This window comes from Muntiacus reevesi, chromosome 16 (genome assembly GCF_963930625.1).
Source record: "Muntiacus reevesi chromosome 16, mMunRee1.1, whole genome shotgun sequence".
Taxonomy (NCBI): Eukaryota; Metazoa; Chordata; class Mammalia; order Artiodactyla; family Cervidae; genus Muntiacus; species Muntiacus reevesi.
In genome coordinates this window covers 16,127,537-16,155,130 of record NC_089264.1, presented here as the reverse complement: position 1 = coordinate 16,155,130, position 27,594 = coordinate 16,127,537, and the positions used below count along the sequence as shown (strand labels likewise).

At 36.8% G+C, this 27,594-nt stretch overlaps 1 protein-coding gene across 1 annotated transcript in view; it reads right to left on the bottom strand.

Annotated features, from left to right (window-relative positions):
* The window catches only part of COL25A1 (collagen type XXV alpha 1 chain), a 502,107-nt gene that overhangs the window by 36,334 nt on the left and 438,179 nt on the right, over positions 1 to 27,594 (bottom strand). The window contains exons 19-25 of the mRNA XM_065907544.1: positions 19,093 to 19,155; positions 13,812 to 13,880; positions 12,792 to 12,836; positions 11,201 to 11,245; positions 10,176 to 10,253; positions 4,463 to 4,486; positions 3,798 to 3,842 (exon numbers count right to left, since the gene is read on the bottom strand). Coding sequence (XP_065763616.1) covers positions 3,798 to 3,842; positions 4,463 to 4,486; positions 10,176 to 10,253; positions 11,201 to 11,245; positions 12,792 to 12,836; positions 13,812 to 13,880; positions 19,093 to 19,155 — 369 coding nt within the window. The remainder of the gene's footprint in view (positions 1 to 3,797; positions 3,843 to 4,462; positions 4,487 to 10,175; positions 10,254 to 11,200; positions 11,246 to 12,791; positions 12,837 to 13,811; positions 13,881 to 19,092; positions 19,156 to 27,594) is intronic.

The following is a 27,594-nucleotide window of genomic DNA, read 5'->3' as shown; positions in this document are numbered from 1 at the left end:
ATGTGAGATTCAGGTTAAAAAAATTGCTATCATTTGATGGCAGAGCATATCCTATAGCTACAACCTATATGCCTCAATTAGTTAATTTTTTTCTCCTTAAAAAATCTGTATGATGTCTCTTATATTCAAATTTGAGAAAAGAGCAAAAACATAGCAGTTAACTTAAGAAAAAATAATGAGCAAGGGCACATACATTTATAATATTTTGCCTGGCCTTGTTTGAACAGTGAATACAAATTCATAATGATTGTGAATGTGCTATTTCCAGATAAGCCTCACTGAAGGACATAATAAATCAGATAATATCTTAATCCATAGAAAATTACTTTGGGATCAATTCAATTTCCTATACTATGCTAGGAATGAACTAAAGTTACTATTCATAGTATGATTTATTAGAACCCTTGACAAACTTCAGATATATGGATTTATTTTTCTTAACTGAAGATGTTCCATTAAAAACAAATTTAAACAATGTGCTAGAGATTTACTCAACCAACAAATGTCCAGTCACCTTTCAATCAGAAACATACTGAACAACTAAATTCTTTGCAAAGACAAGATATTATATCAATGGGTCATTTAGGTAGATCCCATTATAAATAACTCTGATTTCCACACCATAGAAACTTTGTAAAACCAGTTCTTTGGAGTGAGTGAATGGCTTGCCTCACAGACAGATTTCCAAGGGAGCTGACTTGAGGCTGTTTTTCTAGAAAGACTTGTTTGGTGATGTTATAAACCACAATATTGAAATGGTTGGAGCTTCTTCCCCTGGTAAAAACTTTAAGAGCTGTTTGGTCATAGTGTGGAATTTGATTCTTCCAAATGTTAAAGGAAGGCATGACAAACAAATGAAAAAAAGAAAAAAACTTTTTTTTTCCCTTTAAATTCTAGATTTCCTGCTCTTTGTGGTAGTGGCAAAGTTTATTCTGCCACAAATAAGTCTGCTGAGGTTGGATGCAACTGGTTAAGCCCTAGTTTCATGCAATCTGAATATCTGTCAGCACTCTGGGTTGGATAATGGTTGCTACGCTTTTCCTTTCAAAATGTGACTCACAAATGTTTAAAAGAAAAATACAATTCATGAATTATTTATTCTTCACCCACCAAATATAGTTTGTAAAGTAATTTGATATATAGGTCTTCCCAGGTGGCGCTAGTGGTAAAGAACCCACCTGCCAATGCAGGAGACATAGAGATGGGGGTTCGATCCCTGGGTTGGGAAGATCCCCTGGAGGAGAGCATAGCAATCCACTCCAGTATTCTTGCCTGGAGAATTCCATGACCAGAGGAACCAGGCGGGCCACAGTCCACAGGGTTGCAGAGAGTCAGACACTACTGAAGCAACTTAGCTTGCACATTTGATATATAAGAAGTCAAACAGTCCTTGTTTGATAAAGGAAGGAGAAATACTAATTGACTTGGTTCACATTCAGTCTGAGGCTCTGAGTCCTGAGCCGGAATGAGTATTATATTTGACTCACACTGCATTTGCTGACTCCAGGTCATAGGCACATCTCACTCCAATTATCCCAACTTTCTCAAGGGGAACTCATGGAAAGCATCAAAGACAGTATCAGCTAACCCAGGATCCCAATTCCAAGATCATTGTCAGGTCTATGAGGTGGGCCAGAGTGCCAGCAAGGTGGGAAGGGTAGCAGGTAAGAGGTAAAGGAGGATGACTAACCCCGTCCCCACCCCACTTGTCTAGACATTCATTTGGCCAATTTCTGTTGCCTTTCACTTTCAGTTCAAAGTCATTCTTGACCCCAAGACAGAGAGCACACTTCCTATATGCTTCTTACCCAATGCACTTACTCTATTTACTAATAACTGTGCCTTTACTTTCCTTTCTCCATCCTTGAACTGAGAGCTCCTTGTTGAAACTCCTTACTATATCCTCCTATCTTTACTAGGTATTAGTACTTATCATGGAATAGAGGTCCACCAATTAAGTATTGATTGATATGATTAATAAATCAATAACAGTTGAATTATAAAGCACAGGGGATGTACGTTTTAACAACATAGATTTCTTGACTAGGTAGTCCTTCTTGCCTCTTTTGGGTCAAGTCCTTTTGGGCTTCAGCTGGCCTCTGAGCTATAAAGAGTCAAGTCTCAAGTTTTTTGAAGTTTGTACAGAATAAGGCACACATTTAGCATTGAGGACAATTTTGCTTCTGGAGACTTAGTCAAGTGAGGGGATAAAGCAAAAACTCAGACCTTGGTTGACTCTACAAAGAGAAAAAAGGAATCTGCAGATTTTCTTTTAGATTTTCTAGTCTAGCTCACCAAGATATTAAAGAACAGGGATCCAACGACTTTTGCATAGCATATCAAATACTGCAATGGGATTGCAGTTCATTAATTTGTTTTATCAAAGAAGAGATAGACTATTTTAATTTAATGATATAAACCATTCTGTATGTCATGATTGTCACCATCTCTTTAAGGAGCCTCTAGATGCACATACTATTTAAGTTCTATTTCTTTAAAAAATCTTTCTTGTCTCTAAAATAACTGAAATAATCTATATTACAAAAATTACAATCTATACTATTAATATTTTAAATAAATTATGTAATTTAAACCAGAAAGTTTAATTTTGTGTGTGTGTAAATTTAGTGAATTATGTTAAATGTTCAAATCTAGAAAAAAAATAAAGAATAGGGATCCAGGCCAACTTGTTTACCAAGAACATAAGCTGTATATTATCGGGTCATTTTTTTGTGTTATATCTCTTAGGGACCAGAATGTAAAAAAATTCCCAAACTTACATTAATGTTATACATGAAATCTGTTTGAAATTAGAGTCTGTGTTCTAAATATATCCCACATAGGCAAGGATCTTAGTAATATTTTACTCCATGTTTCTTTTACTAATAGAAAAATAATTGTTTCTATGTGCTAGTTTTCTCTTTTTAAGTATCTTGAAAGAGAAAAGTACAAAAACTGGTGTGTGCATTTGTGTGTGTGTGATAGATTTTGCAAATAAACTGCCTTAAGAGGCATAAACAAAAGATGGATTTTGACACCATTTGAATCACCTACAAAAAACCCAATGACAAAGTCATATTTCAACATATGTAGTTCAGTCCTGAAAAGACAGAATTGCTGGTCATGTGTTAACTGATTGAGCACGGTTGAATAAGCTTTAGTTTGGAGAGGAAAAGCTAATGCTACTAACAAATTTTTGATATAATGAAGTAATTTTGTTCCTTCTGTTTATAGTTGGTATGTTTTATTAGATGAAGTTTAAATGGCAGAACAATTGAATATATATACAGTATACAGTGTTGTAAACATGACTGAAAATGGTTTCTAAAATTATCATTTGTGAATGTGTCATGCTGAAGCTTTTCTTGTTCTTTTTATTACAAAAGAATTGAAGATAAAGATCTTTTTTAATGTCAGAGCAAATCTTCCTTCACTCCTTCTCTATTTAAACATTTGCCTTTTTTTTGCCTTTTTTCCATATACCACATTAGGTATTTCTCTACACTTACCATTTCTGTAAAACTTATTTCTCTTTTGTTTAATACTGTTTTTCTGAGTGTTCTCCTTCTAAATTTAATGCCATTTCTATTTATTTCACTTCTTTCTTGATTTTTACTTTTTTCTGATTCCTCTTCCTTCAGTCCAGAACTCAGTTTCTATTTTCAGCTCTCTTAAGCAATATTGCTGATCTCAGCTCCTCCAGTATTTCGTAAGATTGATTTTCAAAGACACATATATTTAATATGGATTCTCTGCACCATATGTAGTAAATGGAAACAAATAAAACAAAGAATAACCTTTGGCCCTTGTAGTCCTTGAGGTCCAGGTGGTCCAGGGGGACCCTAAATCCAGAAAAGACAAAGTTTTAAAAGATAGCAACTATCTGTATTAAAATGTATGCTTTAAATAATAAGCACACGACACACTTCCCTAATTTCTATCATAATCAAATATCCTCCAGTATTGATTTGCAAAGAGGAAACATTTCACTGGTTACAGAATTATAAAAACTACCTACATATATGCAAAAAAACCCCACCATATTTGGGTTAAAATAATGCTCTCAAGCTGATTTGTAAAATAATGTAAAATCATTGCTGCCCTGTTCCACATTCATCTTTCAGGGTTGAATTAACGTCCTAATATTTCCTCTGTTTCTAGAAACACTTCTCCCACCCGCCACAAATGCTTTAATTTTCCAAACACTAAAGAACAAAGCTGTATTATTGAGATAAGGCCAAAGACTTTTAAGAAAAACAGCAATAAATTTTTTCTTGACTTTTTTTTTTAACTAAGCAGACAAAGTGATTCAATTGGGGCAAATGTTGTAAAAGGTTATTGACATAAGAAAACATATTAACTATCAGATAAAAACAGTGGCTACATTAGTACCATTATGACCAGCATGCATCAACACTGAATACAAAGTCACAAACCACAGAAATCATGCAATAGGAGTTACCGTGACTGTTAAGGTGGTAATCCTCTGTTGGGAAAATGTATTGATAAAGACAGTTACCTAATTGCGTGCCAAAGTACAGTGATACATTTCTGAAATAATCAACTTTTGGATTATCTTTTGGTAAGAACTGACAAGGAACTGAGAACATATCATCCTATTTTTGAACGAATACCATAGATTGTAAAGATTCTTTTTACAAATTATTTTTAGGATTTTATTTAAAACCCTGTGGATAAAGGAGAAAGAAAAATGTCAAAATTTTAATTCACTTGACTTAAATTATGAAGTAAAATAGTATGCACCTGTGGCTTGTCAGCATAACTGTGAGCTAAGAAGCTTTGCTATTCATAAAAGCTCTGTTTCTAGGGCACCTTGATTAGAGAAAATGAAATATCTAACTGTATAAGTCATGCTTTTGTCTTTTAGATTGTATCTTGTTTGTTGCATTATCATTAGCTTAAGTGTGTGTGTGTGTGTGTGTGTGTGTGTTTGTGACATGACTAAGATAAGAACTGACATGGGATTCACCTTGTTTCTGAAAGCAAAGGGCTTGACTACTGTGTCAAAATATGTTCTCTCAAAGTGTGAATCACTAAAACAGCCAATTCCTAATCCAGGAAATGTTTTTGCATTAAGATTTTCAAGTCTAAGTGTTATACAAAAACTTCTGTAAGGCCTTTTCTTTTTTGATGATTTAAAAAAAGCTTTTTTTCTTAAAAATTCTTTATTTTTGACTGAGCTTGGTCTTCATTGTTGCACAGGCTCTCTAGTTGCAGCAACCAGGGGCTACTTGCTAGTTGAGGCTTCTCACTGCGGAGACTTCTCTTGTTGCGGAGCATGGACAGTATTAGTGGTGCTCGGGCTTAGCTGCCCCCTGAAGGTCTGTGCCACTTTTATGGGATTTTAGAGGGGAGAACATTTTCTATTAGGAGCTCTGGTCCGAGAAAAAAAACACTGTCCAATTACATGTGAACTTCTGAATATCAGTCAGACTATCCATCCCTTTGTCTTCCACTACTCCATCAGCTCAGTGGCTCAGTTGTGTCCGACTCTTTGTGACCCCATGGACTGCAGCGTGCCAGGCTTCCCTGTCCATCACCAACCGTTACTCCATTCCATGATCTAATTCAAGGTGCTGTTTTTATTGTGTTGTAAAAAATAATTTTAACATTATCCATCTATCTCACTTCAGACCCTTGAGTTTTTAGTGATATAGTGTCATCATTTCTTAGAAACAATGTATTTATGGACATGTAGAGATGGTTCAAGTTTGTATTCTATGGTAAAATCGGTTATAGTCAATACAGCTTCATAGAGAATAGGGTAGGAAAAAACAACCCAGTGCTTTTAAGGTAAAAGGCAAAATGGCCACAAACTGGGGGCAAAGTTATAAAAAAATCAAGGTCCAGATTTTTATACCATCATATATATGTAACATAAGATACCACTTATTAAAGGATTCACCTGGAGCAAGAGTTGAATTTATGGTTATGAGAAAGCTACTTCTCAGCTCCTATATATAGATGAGTCATTTTTTTAAAGGCTATTAGAAAATTACTGAGCAGAAATAATTTCTTTGCCATAGCCTTCCAACTAAAAATTCTTTTTTTTTTTTTTTAAACTAGAAAGTGAATCCAGAAAAGCTTAGAAAGCGGGGTAGTTTAAAATTTGAACTCTCAGAAGTTTTCCAATCTGTGCCATACATGCTTTATTTTCCACCTAAAAGCAAAACTAGTTTGTCTTTTTTTTTTTTTAAGGATAACAACATGTTTTATAGTGAATTGCATAAATGAAAGAATATTATTATTGGAAACTGAACTATTGAACAGATGGGGCTTAAATGACTTTGTTAAATAACTATATCTGTGAGACCTAAAAATTATACAGGGTGGTTTCCACCCAGTTAACAGAAGAACAAATGACAGAAAACTAAGCTAACTTCTCGAAAACATAATTTTTACTGCCATCCTGAAGAACCAGTATGTAGACACTCAGGGACTTTGCAAATATGTTGGCTCACTTTGGATTTCTTGTATGTGGTTCCTCTAAGTTAACAGGACATAAACTCAGCATGGTTCTCTGCTGAACTTCAGTAATAATTTGAAAACCAGAATTTTGGGTAGTGATGGAGAAAGTCATGTCATTCTCTACTGAGCTGCGATGTGAAATGGAAGGCATGAGATAGAAAAGCTGTAAATTGGTTGAAGGCTAGCAAGATGCTGGGTGATTTACTCTCTGAGATGCTAATGTGAATCTCTTTAGGATTAAAGGTTATTTTCTTTCATGTCTTATAATGAAGCAAGCTTAAAATCACGTCTGATTTACCCTAGAGAACAGGTTTAGTTTATATGGTGTTGAGAAATTTTAAAAGTTTGAGTTAGAGCTTTTAAGAGCTTTTAAATGAAAAGGTTTTGCTGCTAATTGTGAAAACATAATCACCTTAAAAAAAATAAATGACTTACAACAAATGTCCATGTAAATACAGGCATACCTTGGAGATATTGTGGGTTAGGGTTTCAGACCACTGAAATAAAGTGAATGTTGCAATAAAGCAAGTCATACAAATTTTTGATTTCCCAGTGTAAGTAAAAGTTATGTTTAAACTGTAATGTGGTCTATTAAGTGTGCAATAGCATTATGTCTAAAGAACAATATACATACCCTAATTGAAAAATACTTTATAGCTCAAGGATATATTGTACAATAGCCAATATTTTATAACTATAACCTTTGAAAATGACAAATCAGTATATTGCTCATCTGTAACTTATGTAATATTGTACATTAACTATACTTCAATAAAAATGCTTTAACACTAAAAAATGCTAACTATCATCAGAATGTTCAGAGAGTCATAATCTTTTTGCAACCGTAACATCAAAGATCACTGATCACAAGGAATTCCCTGGTGGTCCAGTGGGCTGGGGTTTGATCCTTGGTCAGGGAACTAAGATCCTGCAAGCCATGTGGCGGGGCCAGGGAAAAAAAATCACAGATCACCACAACAAATATAATCAAAATCAACAAATTTGCAATATTGTGAGAATTACCAAAATGTGGCAGAAAAACATGTAGTGAGTAAATGCTACTGGAAAGAAGGAGTCAATAGACTTGCTTGGCACAGGGTTGCCATAAACTTTCAATTTGTAAAAAAAAAAAAAAAAAAGTGCAGTATCTTCAAATTGCATTAAAGTGAAGCACAATAAAAGGAGGTATGCCTGTAACAATTTTCAATAGAGGTAACAATAAACAGTCCTGAATATTCATTGAAAGGACTGATGCTGAAGCTGAAGCTCCAATACTTTGCCCACCTGATGTGAAGAACTGACTCATTGGAAAAGACCCTGATGCTGGGAAAGATTGAAGGCAAGAGGAGAATGGGGTGACAGAGGATGACAGGGTTGGATGGCATCACCGACTCGATGGCCATGAGTTTGAGAAAGCTCCACGAGTTGGTGATGGACAGGAAAGCCTAGTGTGCTGCAGTCCATGGGGTCACAAAGAGTCGGACACAACTGAGAGACTGAACCGACTGACTGAGGATTGAGATACAAACATGAACTAGTTGCTTGTGATGGATACTGACTGGTTTACAGTCACATAGAACTCAAGGTGAAAAAAGAAAGTGAGTGCACATCTCTCCTTTCATATCAAGATGTAGGTGTTGTTAGATTTTTTTAAAAAGTACAGTGTATTCAGGCACATCAACAAAGTATAATCAGCTCCTAAAAAAAAAAAAACTCTATGCATAATATTAGACTTTATGGATCTTAAAAAAGATCCATTTAGAAACATTCTCATTTTACAGATCAGATCAATGAAATATAGACATTTTGCGATTTCCCCAAAGGGACACTCCTAGTTAATAACAGAGGGCAAATCAAAGCAGATTTTGGTTTTAGACTAAGGGTAGTCTGCTTCATGCCAAGCTCTGTTCATGGAAAGGCTTTAAAACTCTCCCACAATTTTTCCATAAAATGGCCATGGTCAAAAATATTGGAGCATATCTTGGAAGATAAGAGAATGGATACCTCTTAAAGGTAGTTAAAATAATCATGGTGCCACTGGAAGCAGTTCAAGGGAAACTGACAGTATTGTTCAGAAAGTTGAAAATGTGTCCCTACATTTTATAAGTAAGAACTCTTGACAGCATAGTAGGTAACCAAAACCTCCTGTTCTTTTCTTTCTTTATACATGCAGATAGCAACTTCTGGGGAACAGGGGGCAATTTTAGAAAGCAGGTTCTAGAACCTGACAGGAGCCCAGAATCTACTGCTTGAGTCTAATCCACTTGTGGTGAGGAACAGTCATGCAGGCTGTTGGCTGAACACACTGCCCAAGGGATGCTTCTCCAAGCAGTAAGCATGCTTTTCTTTGTGCTTTACCAGAAGAAAAAGAAATGAAAAATAGGCTTAGCTGAAGATAGATTCTGTAAAAGCTATGTAATAAATGCTTTACTGGTTAAAAATGACAGTTGTAACAAAGGACACGGAAGTGTAGCAGATCTGCCATAATTTGATAATGCTAGTGAAATCACATAGATGGAAAAAAATTCAAGCAAGTACAAAATGGAAAATATTTAAAACAACTAATTTGACTTTCAAGCAGAGAAATGGATTGTGCTTATGAACTAAGTATAATCACTAATTCAACCAATAACTTTATTTAATATTTACATTCCCAGACCTGGGTTGGACACATTGTAGGAGTCAAAATAACCACACAACAAGTTTTCCATCAACAAGTAATTTACAATTTGGTAAGAGGCAGGACTAAAGTAAATTAGGGGATTTGGGAGAATAGTTAAATGTTAAACTACTGGGTCCTGACTGCTAATATTTCAAAGGATTCAGAGGAGGAATTCGTCTGGGTGGCAGCAGTGAACAGTTGAAGGGGATTTAGATGGATGAATGAAAGGAAAAAGATGAACCAGGAAAAGAGCAATTTTTATAGATATGATAACTATGTTGTGGAGAAATAAAAACATCTGTATAGAAAAGACAGGATTATAGGGCCTTAAACATCAGATGGAGACGCTTAGACTTGATAGAGTAGGCAAAGGGGTCACCGAGGGTTCTGAACAGACTGGGGTCACCAAAATAGTGATAATTTAGGAAAATCAGAAGAGTAACCCTCTTGACTACCCTCTATGTGTTTTTACTTGATGAAAGAAAAAGAACTGCAAAGTAGCAGTATTAAGAAGCAACTATAGGGGACTTTGTGCCAGGCACGTTTCCAAGTATTTAGCCATCTACTTCTCCCAAAAACCCTATTTATGTTTTGAGGCAGATACTATTATTGTCCTCATTTCACGGAGAACTAAATAACTTGCTCTAGCTCATGCACTTAATAAGCAAGAGACCTGAACCCAGGCAGCTCCAACTCCAGAGCCACAGGGCTCTTAATGGTTTTGCTAAGTTCACTTTTCAAGACAGGAGACAAAGATTAGCAAAACCAATGTAAGTTAAACCAGATAAAACTAAATATGTCTGGTGGTAGAAGGAAAATAAAAGGAAGGACTGAAAAACACTAGGAAATAAAGAGGATAAGCCGGGCCAAGGAGGAGAAGCTGGGTTCAAGAGATGAAAGAGAAGGTGTGCTTTGAGTGGTAGAACACTCTGAGATCTGAGGCAGGTGGAAGGTGATATTTCCACACATTACACGGGTTTCATCGGTGTCCCTGTCTGTGTCAGGATGGGGAGCAGCCACTTGCCTGCAAGGCTTCGTGGAGGTTGCCATTGTAGTCTATGATCTCGGTGGCTCCTGGATCTCCCTTCTGACCAGGTGGACCCTATGTAAAAATAAACCAAGAGAACATTAGGCTAGGATGCAGAAGGGACTGTGGCAGAAACAGGAATAGTAACATGCATGCTCTCTCTGACCATCAATTCTCGATTGAGGCCCAAATACATGTTAAAATAAATAAATCATGTTCAAAGTTTGTCCTTATTTCAAAGCAGGCAAACTACTTCCATGGTATGTTAAAGATATTAAATCAGATAAAAAAGAAAAAAGATTCAATATCAAAAACTGCTCTCTGAAAATTCTTATATGTAGGCTAATCTGATTTGACTGACAAAATTTTGCTGGCTTTATCTATATTTATTAAAGCAACCCCTGACATCTTTCTCATCCACACCACAAAGACCACTTCCTCATTCTTTAAGAAGAAAGAACATTATACTATAGGAAATGCTTGCTTTTCCAACAGGAATAGCACTCCATTAAAATTGAATCAAGCAGGGAATAAATACGTATGCATATATATATTTGAATATATATATATGGAGGGAACAGATATTTTTAAGATGTCTACCCTACTCAGTAGCTCTGCCACTTAATTTCCATTAGTTATGTCCTAATTCTTTGTGTTTTAAAAAGGTTCTGAAAATTTGGACTATTTCTTTCTTTATAATTGAGTTAATTGAAAAGTGGAAAGTTCTATTGTTAGATGGCTGTGGGTTTGCTACTGCTCATTTAGCAGAGGGAAAGTAGACAGAGCTCTTTACAACTTCTTGTGGAGCTTATCTCATGTGTCCAAATTTACAGACTCAGTGCTCCTAGTGACTACAATAAAAAATAGGGAGAAAGGGAGGAGTAGCAGGAATAATCACAGTAGTCTACCTCCTGTGCTATTATTGGGTATTATTAATCCAAGTGCCTTGTGAAAAGCCACATAGACACACACTTCAAATCTAGACTTGTTGGAGGCCAAAGCTGTAGATGAGACACACTCACCCTTGGTCCCAGGGCTCCAGAGTCCCCTTTGTCTCCACGATCGCCCTTTCCCCAGTGAAAAGAGAAAAAGAACCTCGTTAGTTAGTAGTGAGGCCAACAGTCCCCAAATATCTCAAATCCAAGGATTTGATATCCAAGTATTTAATCCAAGGATTTAAATTCAAGTATTTACTATCATTCAGTGGCACCTTTAATATGAACTTTGGAAATGTCAAATAGCAACATGAAATACAATAACCCCTGACATGGCAAACGCTTCTTTAAGATGCCCCTTAAAGTGAATTAAATTTCCCCCTTCAGATGGCAGAGTATCTTGAAACGATAATACATACAGTAACTTGTTTATTAGGGGCCTTCAAAGGCAGAGCAAGTGGCTTCTAAGACACCTAAAGTTAAGCTTTAATCTCTCAGATTGAGCCATGTTCTTGCTTTTATGTGAAGAGATTTGGTGCAAGGGGTAAAAGAGCCAACCAGTTAATAGGTTATCTGTTCTCTAAGAAGAAAAAGTGTAGATAATCAGGACAAGGAAGGAAGAGAGATCAACCGGGAGCTCAGTGTTGGGAGATTTAGGAGGGAAAGGCCTCCCGGTGGGTCTCCCTCTGATGATAAGGATCTAAGGAAAACTTTTCTACTTAGGAAGTGCTGAAGAGGACAGCAGCCTGTTCGACCAGGGTGGCCAGGTTGAAGGTCAAGAGCTGGGCAAACCTGGCTCTCTCTCTTTTTCCCAGTGTAATAAGAAAAGTCTTTAAATGTCCATTTACAGTGTTTTTGCCACCTCACCCCTACCCCTGTCAGACACCAGGAATCACCTAAGCCTCAAATTGCAAAATACATCACTAAGAACACTTCAGAAAGTCTCAGAAATCTCAACAGAAAATTTGGAGGAGATATTTGAACCTGTGTAGAACTGAGAGTTCTTTGAAATAGCCTAAAATTTACAGAGCCCTTTTACTAAATAGGATTCAAAGCATTTTTCTGTATCTTTCTACATATCCTTATAAACTGGAATAAGGACCAGTGAAGATAAGCAGTAAAAAGGATTATGAATTTTTCTATCCACAATATGCTAGTAACACTGACCATAATAATTAAATTTGCTTGAATGGAGAATTATATCTGTTTTCTGCTTTCCCCATAATAACATGATTCTGCTAATAGTATACAGATTATTACAGGTTCTATAAGAACATGATAAAGGAGAGAATTTCCATTGGTGGTGAAATTTTAATGCAATGAAGGGAATCAACTGACTTAAAAGCAAACTATATTTGAACATTTATCACAAAGATAGCCAGGAAATAAAAAAAAATATTATATTGCACATAATGTAAACTAAGTAAAGTACTTAATTTTTTCCAAATAAGCTATATTTATGAAACAGGAAGTACATTTTCTCTTAAAGAATGGTCTGAAGCACAGGAACACAAAAACAAGATGAAACAAACCAACTGTCCTGAGATATTATCATAAGGATGAAATTACGGCAATCCCAGTGTGCGAAAGAGTTTAATCCAAAATATGACTTTCCTGAGGAAAAGGCACAGCTCTTGACGGCCTCGTGTTATGTTAAAATGGTTACCCGGTTACTGACCTTTGACCCTTTCGGGCCTCTAGTTCCTGATTCACCTTGTTTCCCCTATTATAGAAGAATATGACGATGGAAAAGAGAAGATGATAGAGGGAGATAAGAATAGAAAAAAGAAATTAGCAGTGACTCAGAATAATGGAGAAAAATGGAAACACTTTATTTTAACTGCCTTAATATGTGGCTCTATATAATGTAAACTGCTGCAACACTGAACGTAAGCATTATCACCACATCATTAGTTCACACCCCCTGGTCTCTTCACCAACCTTCACGTCATCATAATTCTAAAGACTGACCACCCATTGGCGGATGGGAAGAGTTCTCTAGATAATTCTCAGTAGTCTCAAAAGTGTTTGCTTATAAATTTCCTTTTCATCAAAGAGGAGGTCATTTCCCATGTCTCTAGGATGGGCTATTAAAATAAAGTGTTACCACATAGTTTGCAGGAAGTTTAGAGGAATAGATTAAATAGTCAAATAAATCCTTAGTTCTCATATTTTCAAGGTGTTACACACCGTCAAGTTACCATGGAAACTAACACAGTCTGGATCCATATATTCCCTCAGTAGGTTTCTGTTTGCTTGTTTATTTTTGTTTTACATATGTATTTTTAAATGCAGGGATTTTTTTGTTTTTGGCCATGCCTCTCAGCCTGTGGGATCTTAGTTCCCTGACAGGGGTTGAACCTGTGCCCTCTGCAGTGAAAGTGCAGAGTCTGAATCACTGGACTCAGTAGGTTTTAATATGCCTAGAGTGGTAATGTGTTAATGTGACAGTCCCTCCCCACTGACATTTAGATGTGTTATTAAATTTGTTGACTGAATAGAACAGAGTAAACTGGAAAAGTTGAACAGTAAAACCCCTTTTAGAAGATAACAAATTGGTATGCATTTCATGAATTATTTGTGATTTGGGGTTGTTTGAATACCCCTTGAATAATTTTATTTTACTTGCATGTTCTAAAAGTAAGTGGTATGCATTTCCAAACTGAGAATGTTGTTTTCCAGTGTGAGAATAACTGACCTTTGGTCCAGGGGCTCCAGGCTCCCCTCGGTCCCCTCGTCCAGGAGGCCCTGCCTCCCCACGTTCGCCCTGCCACAAATCACAAAATAAGTAAATGGTGACCCATCTTCCCCCAACTGGTCCCTGTAGATCAATGAGTGAGGTGAATAAAATCAAAAAGTAGAAAGTTACTATTTATTTACTACATACTTAGCACTGTATTTTTTTGGAGTCCCCCAAAATAAAGTCTGACACTGTTTCCACTGTTTCTCCATCTATTTCCCATGAAGTGATGGGACTAGATGCCATGATCTTAGTTTTCTAAACGTTGAGCTTAAAGCCAACTTTTTCACTCTCCTCTTTCACTTTCATCAAGAGGCTTTTTAGTTCTTCATTTTCTGCCATAAGGGTGGTGTCATCTGCATATCTGAAGTTACTGATATTTCTCCTGGCAATCTTGATTTCAGCTTGTGCTTCTTCCAGCCCAGCGTTTCTCATGATGTACTCTTCATATAAGTTAAATAAGCAGGTGACAATACACAACCTTGACGTACTCCTTTTCCTATTTGGAACCAGTCTGTTGTTCCATGTCCAGTTCTAACTGTTGCTTCCTGACCTGCATATAGGTTTCTCAAGAGGCAGGTAAGGTGGTCTGGTATTCCCATGTCTTTCAGAATTTTCCACAGTTTGTTGTGATCCATACAGTCAAAGGCTTTGGCATAGTCAATGAAGCAGAAATAGATGTTTTTCTGGCACTCTCTTGCTTTTTCAATGATCCAGGGGATGTTGGCAATTTGATCTCTGGTTCCTCTGCCTTTTCTAAAACCAGCTTGAACATTTGCTGAAGCCTGGCTTGGAGAATTTTGAGCATTACTTTACTAGCGTGTGAGATGAGTGCAATTGTGTGGTAGTTTGAGCATTCTTTGGCATTGCCTTTCTTGGGATTGGAATGAAAACTGACCTTTTCTAGTCCTGTGGCCACTGCTGAGTTTTCCAAATTTTGGGGGCTCCAAAATCACTACAGATGGTGATTGCAGCCATGAAATTAAAAGACGCTTACTCCTTGGAAGGAAAGTTATGACCAACCTAGATAGCATGTTAAAAAACAGAGACATTACTTTGCCAACAAAGGTCCGTCTAGTCAAGGCTATGGTATTTCCAGTGGTCATGTACGGATGTGAGAGTTGGACTACAAAGAAAGCTGAGCACCAAAGAATTGATGCATTTGAATGGTGGTGTTGGAGAAGACTCTTGAGAGTCCCTTAGACTGCAAGGAGATTCAACTAGTCCATCCTAAAGGAGATCAGTCCTGGGTGTTCATTGGAAGGACTGATGCTGAAGCTGAAACTCCAATACTTTGGCCACCTCATGCGAAGAGTTGACTCATTGGAAAAGACCCTGATGCTGGGAGGGGTTGGGGCCAGGAGGAGAAGGGGACGACAGAGGATGAGATGGCTGGATGGCAACATCGACTTGATGGACATGAGTTTGGGTAAACTCCGGGAGTTGGTGATGGACAGGGAGGCCTGGCGTGCTGTGATTGATGGGGTCGCAAAGAGTCGGACACGACTGAGCAACTGAACTGAACTAGCATTGTATTAACCTCAACATGGATCATCTTATTTAAAAATCAAAACAACTATATAGTGCTTGCATTTTCATCCACATTTTTATAGATGAGGAAATGGTTTGGTAAATGACTGTCAGACACCTACGTTGGTAAATACAAAGACCTTTAAAGGGAATTGATAAGGGCCATCATTAAGCCTTGCCATAGGCACTGACATAGTCTTCATTCAGCAGTGACTTTTTAAGATCTACTAGGAAGAAGCATGGCAAAATGACTAAGCACCAGGTTTTGTAATTTGACATTCTCTGCTTTAATTCTGGCTCTGTTACCTACCAGGTCTGTGTTTTGGGGAAAATTAGTTAAGTTCTGAAAGCCTCAGTTTCCCCTACAAAATGGAGAAAATTATAGTACTGGTTTCAGAACTTAAAATAAAAAGTCCTTGTCACAGTATGAGACATGTAGGTATTACAGTTTTTGCTATATTTATAGAGCTGGGAAGGGTGATCATGGTCACCGCCCTCAGGGGCCAGTGCTCTAGTAAGATAAGATCCACATGAACAAAATAGTTTAGAGTTAAGGAATAATGTAAAGTCATATGTGAGAGAAGAAGAAACTCCACAGGCTTTTCAACTGGACTGACTTCTTTTGGCTGAGACCTGGGTCAAGTCCTGAAGGATAGGTAGGGTATATTTTAAAATTATTGCTATGACTGTGCTTTTGATGAGTGCACACAACACTTTACATGCATTATCCTATTGAGTTCTCAAGACAAATGAGAAAGGTGTTAGTATCCACAGTCTACAGATGAGGAAACTGAAGCTCAGAAAGGTTAAGTAATTTTCCCAAAGCCTTTAATATGGGAGAGCTGTAATTTAGAATGGATTGTACTCAATCTTCAATTTTTGCATAGATGTTTTGGTATGTAAATATTTTACACATCTCTGGTCATTCTCTTAGGATAAATTCCTAGTGGGGAAATGTCTGTGTCAAAAATAAAAACATTTTAAAATCTTGCCAAATCACCCTCTAGGAAGATGGTTCTGTTTTACAGAGTCTGAACACAGAGTTGAGAGTATTTGGCTTCCTATGTGATGGGTAGGATTTCAATAATCAAACAAGTTTTGACTTCTGGTGATGGCATGTTTATGGATGAGGGAGGCACCCTCCTCACTAAAGGATGGATTCATCTTGGAAAGGGAAAGAAAATAGGGTTGGATCTGTTATGGGTGATGGAAGGCTTTGAATCCCAAGATCTTTATCTGTATCATGCCCACTTTGGGAAGACTTTGTGGGCATAGGGGAGGTGGGATAGATTAGGGCCAGGACTATGGAAGACTCAGTAAATTTCTCAGTATGAACCAAAAGGGAGTAGGAAAATGGAGAGGCTGGAAGAAAAGCAAGGGACTTGACTGGATGCAGGATATGGGAAAGATGCTCCAGAAGGAATTTTCCAGGAATTAGAAACTGAAGTGCTTCTACTGGTATATAGAATTTACATATATAAATGCTTGGTTATCTGCTTAATATATTACAGATGAATTCTAAACTGGTAACTATAATCTTATGTTAGAGGAGAGCAAAAATCTTAGAAAATCATTTCTCTATAGTATATAAAGTCTATATATGTTTACCTAGAATCACTTATTAACATCATGCCCTTAATTAATTGCTTATTATTCTCTGGAATTACATGTTTTTTTTTTTTCTTTCCTTCCATCCCTTTCTCACACATATTGTAGTGTAAGCTTCAATAGAAACTATTTTTGTTGCATTTAATCTCCATTCTCAAATAGTAGAAAAATGTCTGGCAAAAAATGTGTTGAATTAATGAATAAACAATATTATTCAAAGTTTTCTAAATTATTCATGATAAAATCCTATTTCTTTAGACTGATGTAGTTTTCTTGCAGGCCCTGATACAGATGCTGAGAATACAGCAGCACATAAAACAGGTTTTTAGATACCATTATACATCTTCTTCATTATGCTCTCTCTTCATTGTGTTGGGGATAAAATATGCACTGTTAGTTTTTTTAAAATCTGAATTTATTGGTACAAATCCAGACTCTCTACACAACTGGAAAAAGACTAGTATTTGGCTGAAAGAGATTTTTAAATAATCATGATTTTCCCATTATGATACCAATTTCATGTTAGGCAATTTAGCCAAAATATAACTTCAAAATATTCTTAAATAAATTTCTTATTCACATCCTTTCTTGTGGAACTACAAAGCAATTACAGTACAGTCTTTACTTTTATTGGGAGTGCAAAGTAATATTTGTTATAAAAGTATGGGATCTGTAAAATCAGCCCAGGTTCTTCATGAACAGTAATTAATGTTGACTTTATAGCTCTACATCTGGAATTTTTTTGACTATGGAACAGTTTAAAACAAATGAACGAAAGAAAAGATATTTAGGGATAAAGTCTACTCTCCAGGGGTCTGTCTGTGTTTCTTCTATTTTTCCTTGTTTTGCAAACAAAATGCTGCAAACACTTAGAGATCACATTCACGCCTGGCCCTCTCTGGCAATGAGCAGGTTTCCCACTTCTTTGCACTCATCCACAAAACCACCTCTTTCTCTGCCTGACTCTGAGGCTGCAAGTCATACAACAGTTCTGACGTGAGCACCGGATGCCCGTTATCCTCTTGATCTATCTCTTTATTCAAGAAAGTGCATTTTGCGTGTAAATCTGTTCAGGCTAACGCAGGCATTCCTCATATTTTGTTAATAAACTTGTCAGCTCATTATGTGAAAAAGAACTTGCTGAGAAAAGAGCAATTTTGCGTAAATTCGATCGATTTCAGTCTCCCCTAGGCCACGCATAGTTTCCATTTACGAGGATTAGAGTTATTTTCTCTTGACCAGTGGAAATGAGGACTCCTCTGTCAGAACAGACCAGGAACATATTTCTCGAGCTCTTGGAAATCATCCTGGCTTATTTCTGGTGAATGCAATACACATTGAGGCGAAGACTGCTATGGTTTAAAAATAAAAAAATGTAGTTTGATCTAATTTTGCTCTTTCTTTGATTCATGAGTCTGTCATGAATAAAGTTCCATCCTCAGAACGGTACCTTTTTATGTCTTTCCGGGTAGATAAAAAGGGAACCATGGCTCTGACTGTATCCACAGCAACATGATTTTTTATATGGCAGCATACAGATTTTGCTTTCAGGGCCCTCTCTCGGGTTGCCATGTGGAAGATCACGAGATGGTTTTCATTACAGAATTTTTCTGCAGACGTTTTCCAGGATGGATCCTTTTAGGATGAGGCACTAGGAATCTATATGACATCAGTACTTGCCTTTGAAATCTAGGGAGTGATGGGGGAATAGTAATAATGTTTGATTTACAAGTATGCCTTAAAATGGGTAATGAGGAGCTGGAGTTAATGAGGTCTGCCTCTCCTTCTCAGAATTGCCTCACTTTTCCATGCGGCCAGAAGACTAACAGCACCACGTCAATTTAGGTGCAACTGGGGGACAAGTGGAACAACGAAAGTATTCCACCATCCTGTTGCCTTGCCTAAGGCTTTCTGGAATTAATTTCCTAGTACTCTAATTTTAATAATATGCTATTTCTATTAGAAGTGTTGGGAATGGGTGCTAAGCTGATTTAGTTCTCTATTAGGCAAAACTATCTGGTTCACCTGAGTAACAAAATGGACTAAAAATATGTCACAAAAATTTTTCAGAAAGAAAGGAAGGGGAAAACACTCCACTTACCTTTGTTCCTGGTAACCCTGGTAAGCCTGGTTCTCCTTGAGGACCAATGAAACCTGGTTCTCCCTTTTAAAAAAAATGGACAGATGAGATCACCACGTTTGACAGTAAATATGTGAACTATTGTTTGCTCCCGGTGGCTCAGCTGATAAAGAATCTGCCTGCAATGTGCGAGACCTGGGTTCGATCCCTGGGTTCTATCCCTGGGTTGGGAAGATCCCCTGGAGAAAGGAACCCACTCCACTATTCTGGCCTGGAGAATTTCATGGACTGCATAGTCCGTGGGGTCACAGAGTCAGACAAGACTGAGCGACTTCACTTTTCACTTCACTGGGATTTTACTTCTTTGATTGTACACAGCTTTTGCTGAGATCCAGAAACTAACTATAAAATTAATTAGAATTGGTTTTGATCAGTGACAACACTTGGAGCAAAACTTTGGAGAAGCTCTGAAAAGTAAAAGTGACAAAGAAACCAGATAAATGTCTTTACAATTTTCTTTCTCATCTATTGTCTTGTGCTTCTTATCATTTACCAAATCAGGTCTATTATGTTGGGGTGGATGTGGTAAGCAGCCTCTAAGATGGGCCTCAATGATACCACTTGCTGGTATTCAATTCCCTTGCAAAACCCCTCTGCTTGAGTGTGCACAGGATTTACTGACTCATATCTAATGAGCAGAATATGAAAGATGTAATAGGATATCATTTCTGAGACTAAGTTATAAAAAGACTGTAGCTTCCATCTTGAGGGCTCTTTCCTGTTCTCTCTCACTTGAGTCAATTTACTTTGGAGAAAACAGGCTGCCATGCTGTGAGTAGCCCTACAGCCAGGTCCCCAAGGTGAGGACCAAGGTCGGCCAATGGCCATATGTGTGAACTTGGGAGCAGGTACTCCATCCCATTAGAGTCTTCAGATGAGATCACAGCCCTGGCTGACAGCTGGACTGCATCTTCCTGGGAGACACTGAGCTAGAGGCACCCAGTTGAGCTACACTCAGATGCTTATTCCTCCAAAAATGTGAGTTGACTGTAGTTTGAAGTCACAGCAGTTTGGGACACTTATATGGTAGGCAGCAATGCATGACTGATTCAGTGGGTGTGGCTAGGGAAGAGATTCAAGAATGTTCAGCATAAAAAGCAAAAAAAAAAAAATCTCTCCTTGCCATACCTCCAAAATCTCTTCTCTATTACCTGGAGGAAACCCAGGTGTGGTATAATAAAAAAATATATTTGGTCTTGTTCCTAGTTTCTAATCTTTGGAATTTCCTGAATAGTAAGAGTAATAGTCCCTTGAACCACAAGGAGATCAAATCAGTCAATCCTAAAGGAAATCAGTCCTGAATATTTATTGGAAGAACTGATGCTGAAGCTGAAGCTCCAATACTTTGGCCACCTCATGTGAAGAACTGATTCATTGAAAAAAACCCTGATGCTGGGAAAGAATGAAGGCAGGAGGAGGAGGAGGATAGAGGATGAGATGGGTGGATGGCATCACCGACTTGATGGACATGAGTTTGAGGAAGCTCCGGGAGATGGTGATGGACAGGGAAGCCTGGCGTGCAGCAGTCCATGGAGTCGAAAAGAGTCGGACACGACTGAGTGACTGAACTGAAGAGTAAATAGGAGCATCTTTTGTTACTCACAACAAGCTCCTTTTAAAAATACCTGTTGCTAAGGGGGTGACTGTTGTGGGCCCCTAGAGAGCTTTAGGATCAGGCTGTGATAAGAAGGTTGGAACTCTCAACCTCTCCCCTCCTCTTACCATCTCCAGAGAGGGGAGAGGACTGGAGACTGAGTTAACTCACCAGTGGCCAAGACTTTAATCAATCATGCCAACGTAACACAGCCTCCATAAGATGACCTAGGCAATGGGGACTGGAGAGCTTCTGAGCTGGTGAACATATCCATGTGCTAGCAGGATGGCACGCCCCAACTCCACAGGGACACAGGCTCCTGCACTAAGGACCCTTTTGACTTCACCCTCTGTATCTCTTCATTCGGCTGTTCACTTTCACCTTTTATCCTACACCGCAATGGTAAGTATGTGTTTTCCTGAGTTCTGTAAGTTATTGTAGCAAATTATCGAACTTGAATAGGGGTGGGAGTTGGTGGCTGTGACTACCCTGGAATTTGTATCCAAGTCAGATGGAAGTGCAGGTAAGGAGGGCGTGAGGTGGGTGTTACTTGGACCAGGATCTGAAGTGAGGGCAGTCTTGTGGGACTGAACCCTTAAACCTATGGAATCTGATGCCAACTCTGAGCAGTGAGTGTCACAATAGGACATGAATTGGTGTCAGAGTATCAGAGCTGGAGAACCAGTGTTGGAAAAACACCATATGTTTGGCACCAGTAAACACCCGAGACTAGTGTTCACATGTAAACTGTAAAGCTTTATTTTCTTCTTAACAACATGAGCTCAAATGTAAAATTCTAACTTCTTGAAATCTGTAATGATGTTTTAAAGCAAAACAAAACAAAAACATAATGACTCTGTTCCCATATTTCCTGGGATTTGTTTGCTTATTTGTCTTTCCCCACTGGATTATTTCTGCTAATGTTGTTTGATAAATTTGATTTTCTTTTAAAGTAGCTATATTGCAACATTTGTTTTCTTAGCGCTGAGCAAAAAGATGCAGAGAGGGTGTTTTATATGAAGTGTTAGAATGCCATCAAACATTTTTGAAATACTGAGTTTTTAAAAAATATATGCCATATAAAACCTTGGTATTGGGTAGGGAACAAAAGGATATCAGTACTGCAAAATGTATCACATTGCTGAATAACTCAAATGGATTTATTTCTAGCTCTGATGCTCGTGGTACTAGTTTAAGGAAAAAAATGTAGGGGAACTAATGCTCTAGGTTTATTGTTTGTGAAATTTCTATAACTCTATTCTACCTGTCTCCATACCCTTACACATAACGGAGAGGAAAAGCTGAACAAACAACCTTGGATGGATCTCGTGATAGCCTAAAATGAAAATCAACTATATTCAGAAAAATCAGTGACAACCATTCTACTTCTTGTAAAAAAAAGTTTAACTTATTTGAAACAACAACAAAAAAAGTTAGGAAACATTTATTTACATGTAAGATATTTCTCTCAATAAAATGATATACACAAGTACAAAAATTTTCCCTTTCCACCCTCAAGAAAAAAGGCTGTATTAAAGTCAATGTATATTATTAGTAACCACTTTCTGTCATGAAAATATAATGCAAGTTAACAGGTGGAAAGTTTAAAGGTAAACAAGACTCATATATCTTCAGGTGGAAATAAAGATTTCACTACTAGCAAAGCAAATGGAAGCACCATAGAAGCATACTAATAAAAGAGAAGAAAAAAGAGTAAATGCTGCAAAAATGTTTTTCTTATTCAGGCAGTGTTTAGTTTATAAAAAGATGAAGCATGCAATTTCATAATTCACAAATAAACAAGGCTTTGTGATCTCAGTGGCTGAAGTGTTTTTTCTTCCTTTTTAAAAACAGAATCTAAGTTCTCCTGAGTGAAATAGATAGAAATTTCCTTCAAGCAGAATGTTCAGGTTATTTCAAGATATAAAATTAGCAAAGGACTGGACTCTCAACAATTTTAGCACTATTAATACTGACTAGTATTAAAGACTTTGAGTATGATTAGTTATACTTTTTCATGCCACTCTAAGAAAGCATCCACCACCTCAATACATTCATTTCTTCCTTCAATTTACTCAAGGGAAGCAATAGCATACTGAACTTTAGGACCACAGTTTTATGATTATTTAACTCCAGAGCTCTCAATTACATTAGAGACATTGTGGCATCCAGTCTATATCTTAGCAGGATGGGGAGGAAATAATCATTGGTCCCTTTCCTGTCTCAGGCTTGAAAGAATGATTGAAGTAAATAAGGCATAAATAAGTCTACTCATGGTCTTAAGCTGCTTGGGCTGCTTCTTACTTTCCTAGACTTATACCCGAGGTCTCAGAGTGCCTATTCACTTACCCTTATTAGTGTACAGAGTAGGATAGTTTCATTGACATGGTTTCAGATTTCGCATTGCACCTAACCTTTGAGTTGAAACTACCACTTGTAGAGCTTGGGGTAGTATTAAAAAAGAACATCCATTAGCCTCCAACTAATAAAAATAAATGAAAAAAAAAAAGAACATCCACACTTTTATAGAAAGACTATTAAAATAATCTTCCTTTGTCCATGTACATATCTATACGAGGCTGGTTTCCCTTCATGTGCTTCAACCAAGACAAATTGCAGCAGAATGAAAGTTGAAGCAGATAAGAGAATCAAGCTACCTTTGATTAAGCCAGATGTTGAAGAGATTTGGAAAAAACAAAATAAAAAGATAATAATGTCACTATTCCTGCTAATTCTTTGTTTGTTTTGGAAAACTCAGCTATATTTCATAAAATGGTATTTAATTAACATATAATGACCTGTTTAAATTTCTCTATTTTAATTTCTAATACAGACAAATCAATAGGTATAAACAAATTAAAACTCTTTAAATCTTAATTTTTGGGTGTGTAAAAGGGTTTTGAAGTTAAATCTTTGAGAACTGTTGGTACAAAGGTACAGAATTGAGTTAAAGCCTGACTTTGCAAGCTGGAATCCTGAGGTGCCAAATAATGTAAGACTGTGGTGTCATTTGGGGGTGGCTTAGTCAAGACTTATTAGGTAGTGTGAGCAAAGCAATCAGCACCAACTCTAGAACAAAGTAAGTGAATGATAAATGTTATTGTTGCTCTTACCTCACAGGCTCAAAAATTGCCAGCTACCATTATTATTATTAATATTAGTAGTATTATTACAACATCTCCATAGCTAGTTAGTAATATACACAGTGACTTCTTGATTCTTTACAACCTGTCATGGGGTTATATTCAGTATTTCTTCAACTCCTTTCAAGAAGTAACCCTAAATTTTCTCATGTGACTATGTAATCATTTTATGAGTCAATATCCATCTGCCAGAACATTTATGACTGAAAAGTCAAACACATGTAAGGTAGAGAAATGACAGGTTTACTAAGAATGACTTTTCTTCCTATAAGAAAAGAAAAGGAGAAAATGGTCATACCTGTTAAATATCCCTAAATAATATAATCCTTAAAAAAAATCTTGCCTCTGAAAGGATTGATATAGAGTTTAAAGGTCCTAGAATCTCCTAAAATGTCTAACAGAAAGGTTATGACAACCTATGATTCTATAAAAACTTTGATGCAAATAAAAAAATAAGCAACTGGTTATTCCACTCTAGCCATAATTCTAGTTATCCAGGAAAAGGAAGGAGACTGAGTCAAAGGAAGGTAGGAGAAAGCAGCTAAAATATGACTCAAACACAAAATGCTTTTGCAAAATCATCTTTGGAAGTAAATCAGATTACACAAAAGTGAGTTTTCATAACTTTTCAGGACAACATGCAGGAGAAGTAACTATTTCTATTGAACTGTATGATGATTCACAGAGCTGTTTTTACATATCTACTCTCATATAATCAACAGGAAATAGAATACTGCTAAATTAGAAGTTATTCACACAGATTGCCTGAATAGACAAAGTGTGGGAGAGATGCAATAGAGGAAATTGGCACCATAATGGAATTAAGCTCCTATCATACTTTTAATTAAGAAACAATTAAATTCAGAGTTTTTTTCCTTTACTTTTCTACAAGGCAATTACCTGAACTAGAAAACCCAATAATAATTTCAGTGGGCCATAGTTGGAATAACATGAGAACATGAGGCAGTGATCCTTTGAAAAGGGCAGACATTGGCTGTTCTTATCAGAGAAATGTGGATTCATAAAGGGAAACAGCAACTAAAATAGCTCTACCATTCAAGTGAAAACAATAAAATATGATCTTTTCTGAAACAATATTAATCTTTTCAGTTTATGATGTGTTAGTGCTTTTTTAAAAAAAGTTTTTGTTTTTGTTTTAAAAGCACTAACAACCAAAAAATGTCTAAGAAAATAAGGGAAAGTCAGAGGCATCAAACACTGGTTTGTTATGAACACCAGACATCAATGAACAGCATAGGAATAAGTTAAGAGCATGATTACTTCAGAGCCACTTTAATCTGCTTTACTCATAAATATATACACATATATATCTCATTTATATATATACATATTAAAATTTCCTTCATCTCTCTACCTATTCACTCACTACCTCAAGTGTGATAACATTTTAGGTTTTTACTTTTGTTATCATTGAGAATAAGATAACAAAGTAAAACAGTTCCACTCATATTGGAGTTGTTGATCTCATTGGAAGTGAATCAAAAGAGTGAGGGCAACCAACTAGTGGGGAGAAAGATGCAGGAAGAGAAGAGGGGAAGAATGCAGAGGAACAAGCATTTAAAACGTTCTGTTCCTCCTCCATGTGCATAACGATTAAACCCAGGATAATCTGCTGTTTTTGTTATTGCTTTGTCTTCACTGGTCCTGGCAATGTCCAATGAGACCTACCCTCTTGGCAAACAGAAAAATATAAACAATGTAATAGCTAACTCTTAAAATAAATACAGAGCTGTGATTAAACCAAAGCCTGGAAATAAAAAAAAATACAACACTATTAATCAGAACCCTTAATACAATCCAAGCTTTTAATTGCTCAAACACAAGTAATGGCTGGCCACCAAATTCTGCTACCCAAATCACATGCCTGTCAGTGATCAAATGGTTGTCAGAGAAACAGAAATAGCTAAGTACATGGTATTGGAAATGGCATTAATGCAGCATCAAATTTCAAATGAAACAAAACTGGTTTAACTTTCTTGTCTTATCTTAGATGTTGATTTTTAGTTGTTTCATGAGTTTTGTCCTTTGTTTCACCTTAACATCAATTAATTAACTCACCACCAATGAGTTTGAAAACTAGGCCTCAATACCAAGATGGCAACACATCTTCCTGTGTTGAGCTGGTAGAAAAGGTGAATAATGGGATGACTGTGGTTTTGGCAAGTAAAATGGGATTTGGGCTGGGCAGAATAAATGCTATTAATTTATGATAAAGCACAATCGGTAGGTCTAGAAATAAACTGGGAGCAGCAGTAGCAGCAAACAGATATCTCTGAAAATCTGACACAGGTTGCTAATTTGAATGAGAACTTTAAACAGCGGGAGTACTTAAAGATGCAGAACCAAATCTACAAAGAATAACTACAGCTGAAATCAAAGGTGTACTTGTACATAACCAAATTTGGAGGGCCTAGGGATCTCACACTGAGCTTTCTAATTGTAGCTAACCCTTTCAGCAGCCACAGCACTGATCTTGTAATATAAAGCTCAATGAGCATATGTCATAGTAACTAATATGGGCTATATTTGAAAAATTATCTTCTCTTTGTATCCAACAAAATGTTCCCCTGTTGACTGGTGTCAATATTAGAATTCCTATCTCTGTTTTCTTCTATAAATTGGCAGTATGTACACAGAGAAATAAAGTAAACCAAAAGATAACTAAGTTATGGGAAGGTGGGATCTATTTACTCTGCAAGATAAAAGAAGATGATGCAAAGATAAGATTTCTGACTGAAGCCACTTTGATCAACTCATTCACCATCACTTTAAAAAAAAATTTAAACAATCTATTGAGATAGCTTAAGTTCCACATATTCTGGCCAAAAAGTCCTGAAAAACAAAACAAAAAAACCCTAAACAAAGCAAACAATAATCGTTACCAACTAAGAAGGCAACAAAATCTGGCTTTATTATAAAAAGGTAAGAAAAAGCTAGGAAATTCCTTAAAAACACGATCTTTCTGAAATCTAACAATTTACCATTAAGTCATTATGTCCTGGAATTCCATAATAAAATCTTGACTGATTTTTCTTCAAACTCACATTTAATACATGGCAAGAAAGTAGGGTCAATGGGTAAAGAATCTGCCTGCAATGCAGGAGACACAGGAGACACCAGTTTGATTCCTGGGTCGGGAAGATCCTCTGGAGGAGGGCATGGCAACCCACTCCAGTATTCTTGCCTGGAAAATCCCGTGGACAGAGGAGCCTTGTGGGCTGCAGTTCAAAGGGTCATAAAGAGTCAGATACGACTGATGACTAAGCATAGCACGTGTACATATACATGTGATAGAAAGTATTTTTACCCTTCAAATGACTATTGGGACAGTTCATTTAATACCTTTTTTTGGTCAAATACAAAAAGGGTGTCCTTCATATAGGTGAGAAGAGTCAAAAATATGTTGATGGAATTACTAGTCAAGGTAAGAATATAGAGACAGCTTCATTCATATAGAAATGGTTCAGCAGTTGTTTCCCTATAAACTTCTAGAAACTACCATCTGTTAAATGGAATGGTGGCCAGAAAGTCCTAACTGATTAGTTCTTGCCCATAGAAAATTCTCTGGCTTTTCATTTATTACGATTTGTTTTATTTTTATGTCATTATCAGTTAAGGAGTAAAAGATATTATTTTTTTAACCTGTCTAACATACCAGCTTAAACCAAGTCACGCTTTCCATGATATTTATCACCCCGAACACAT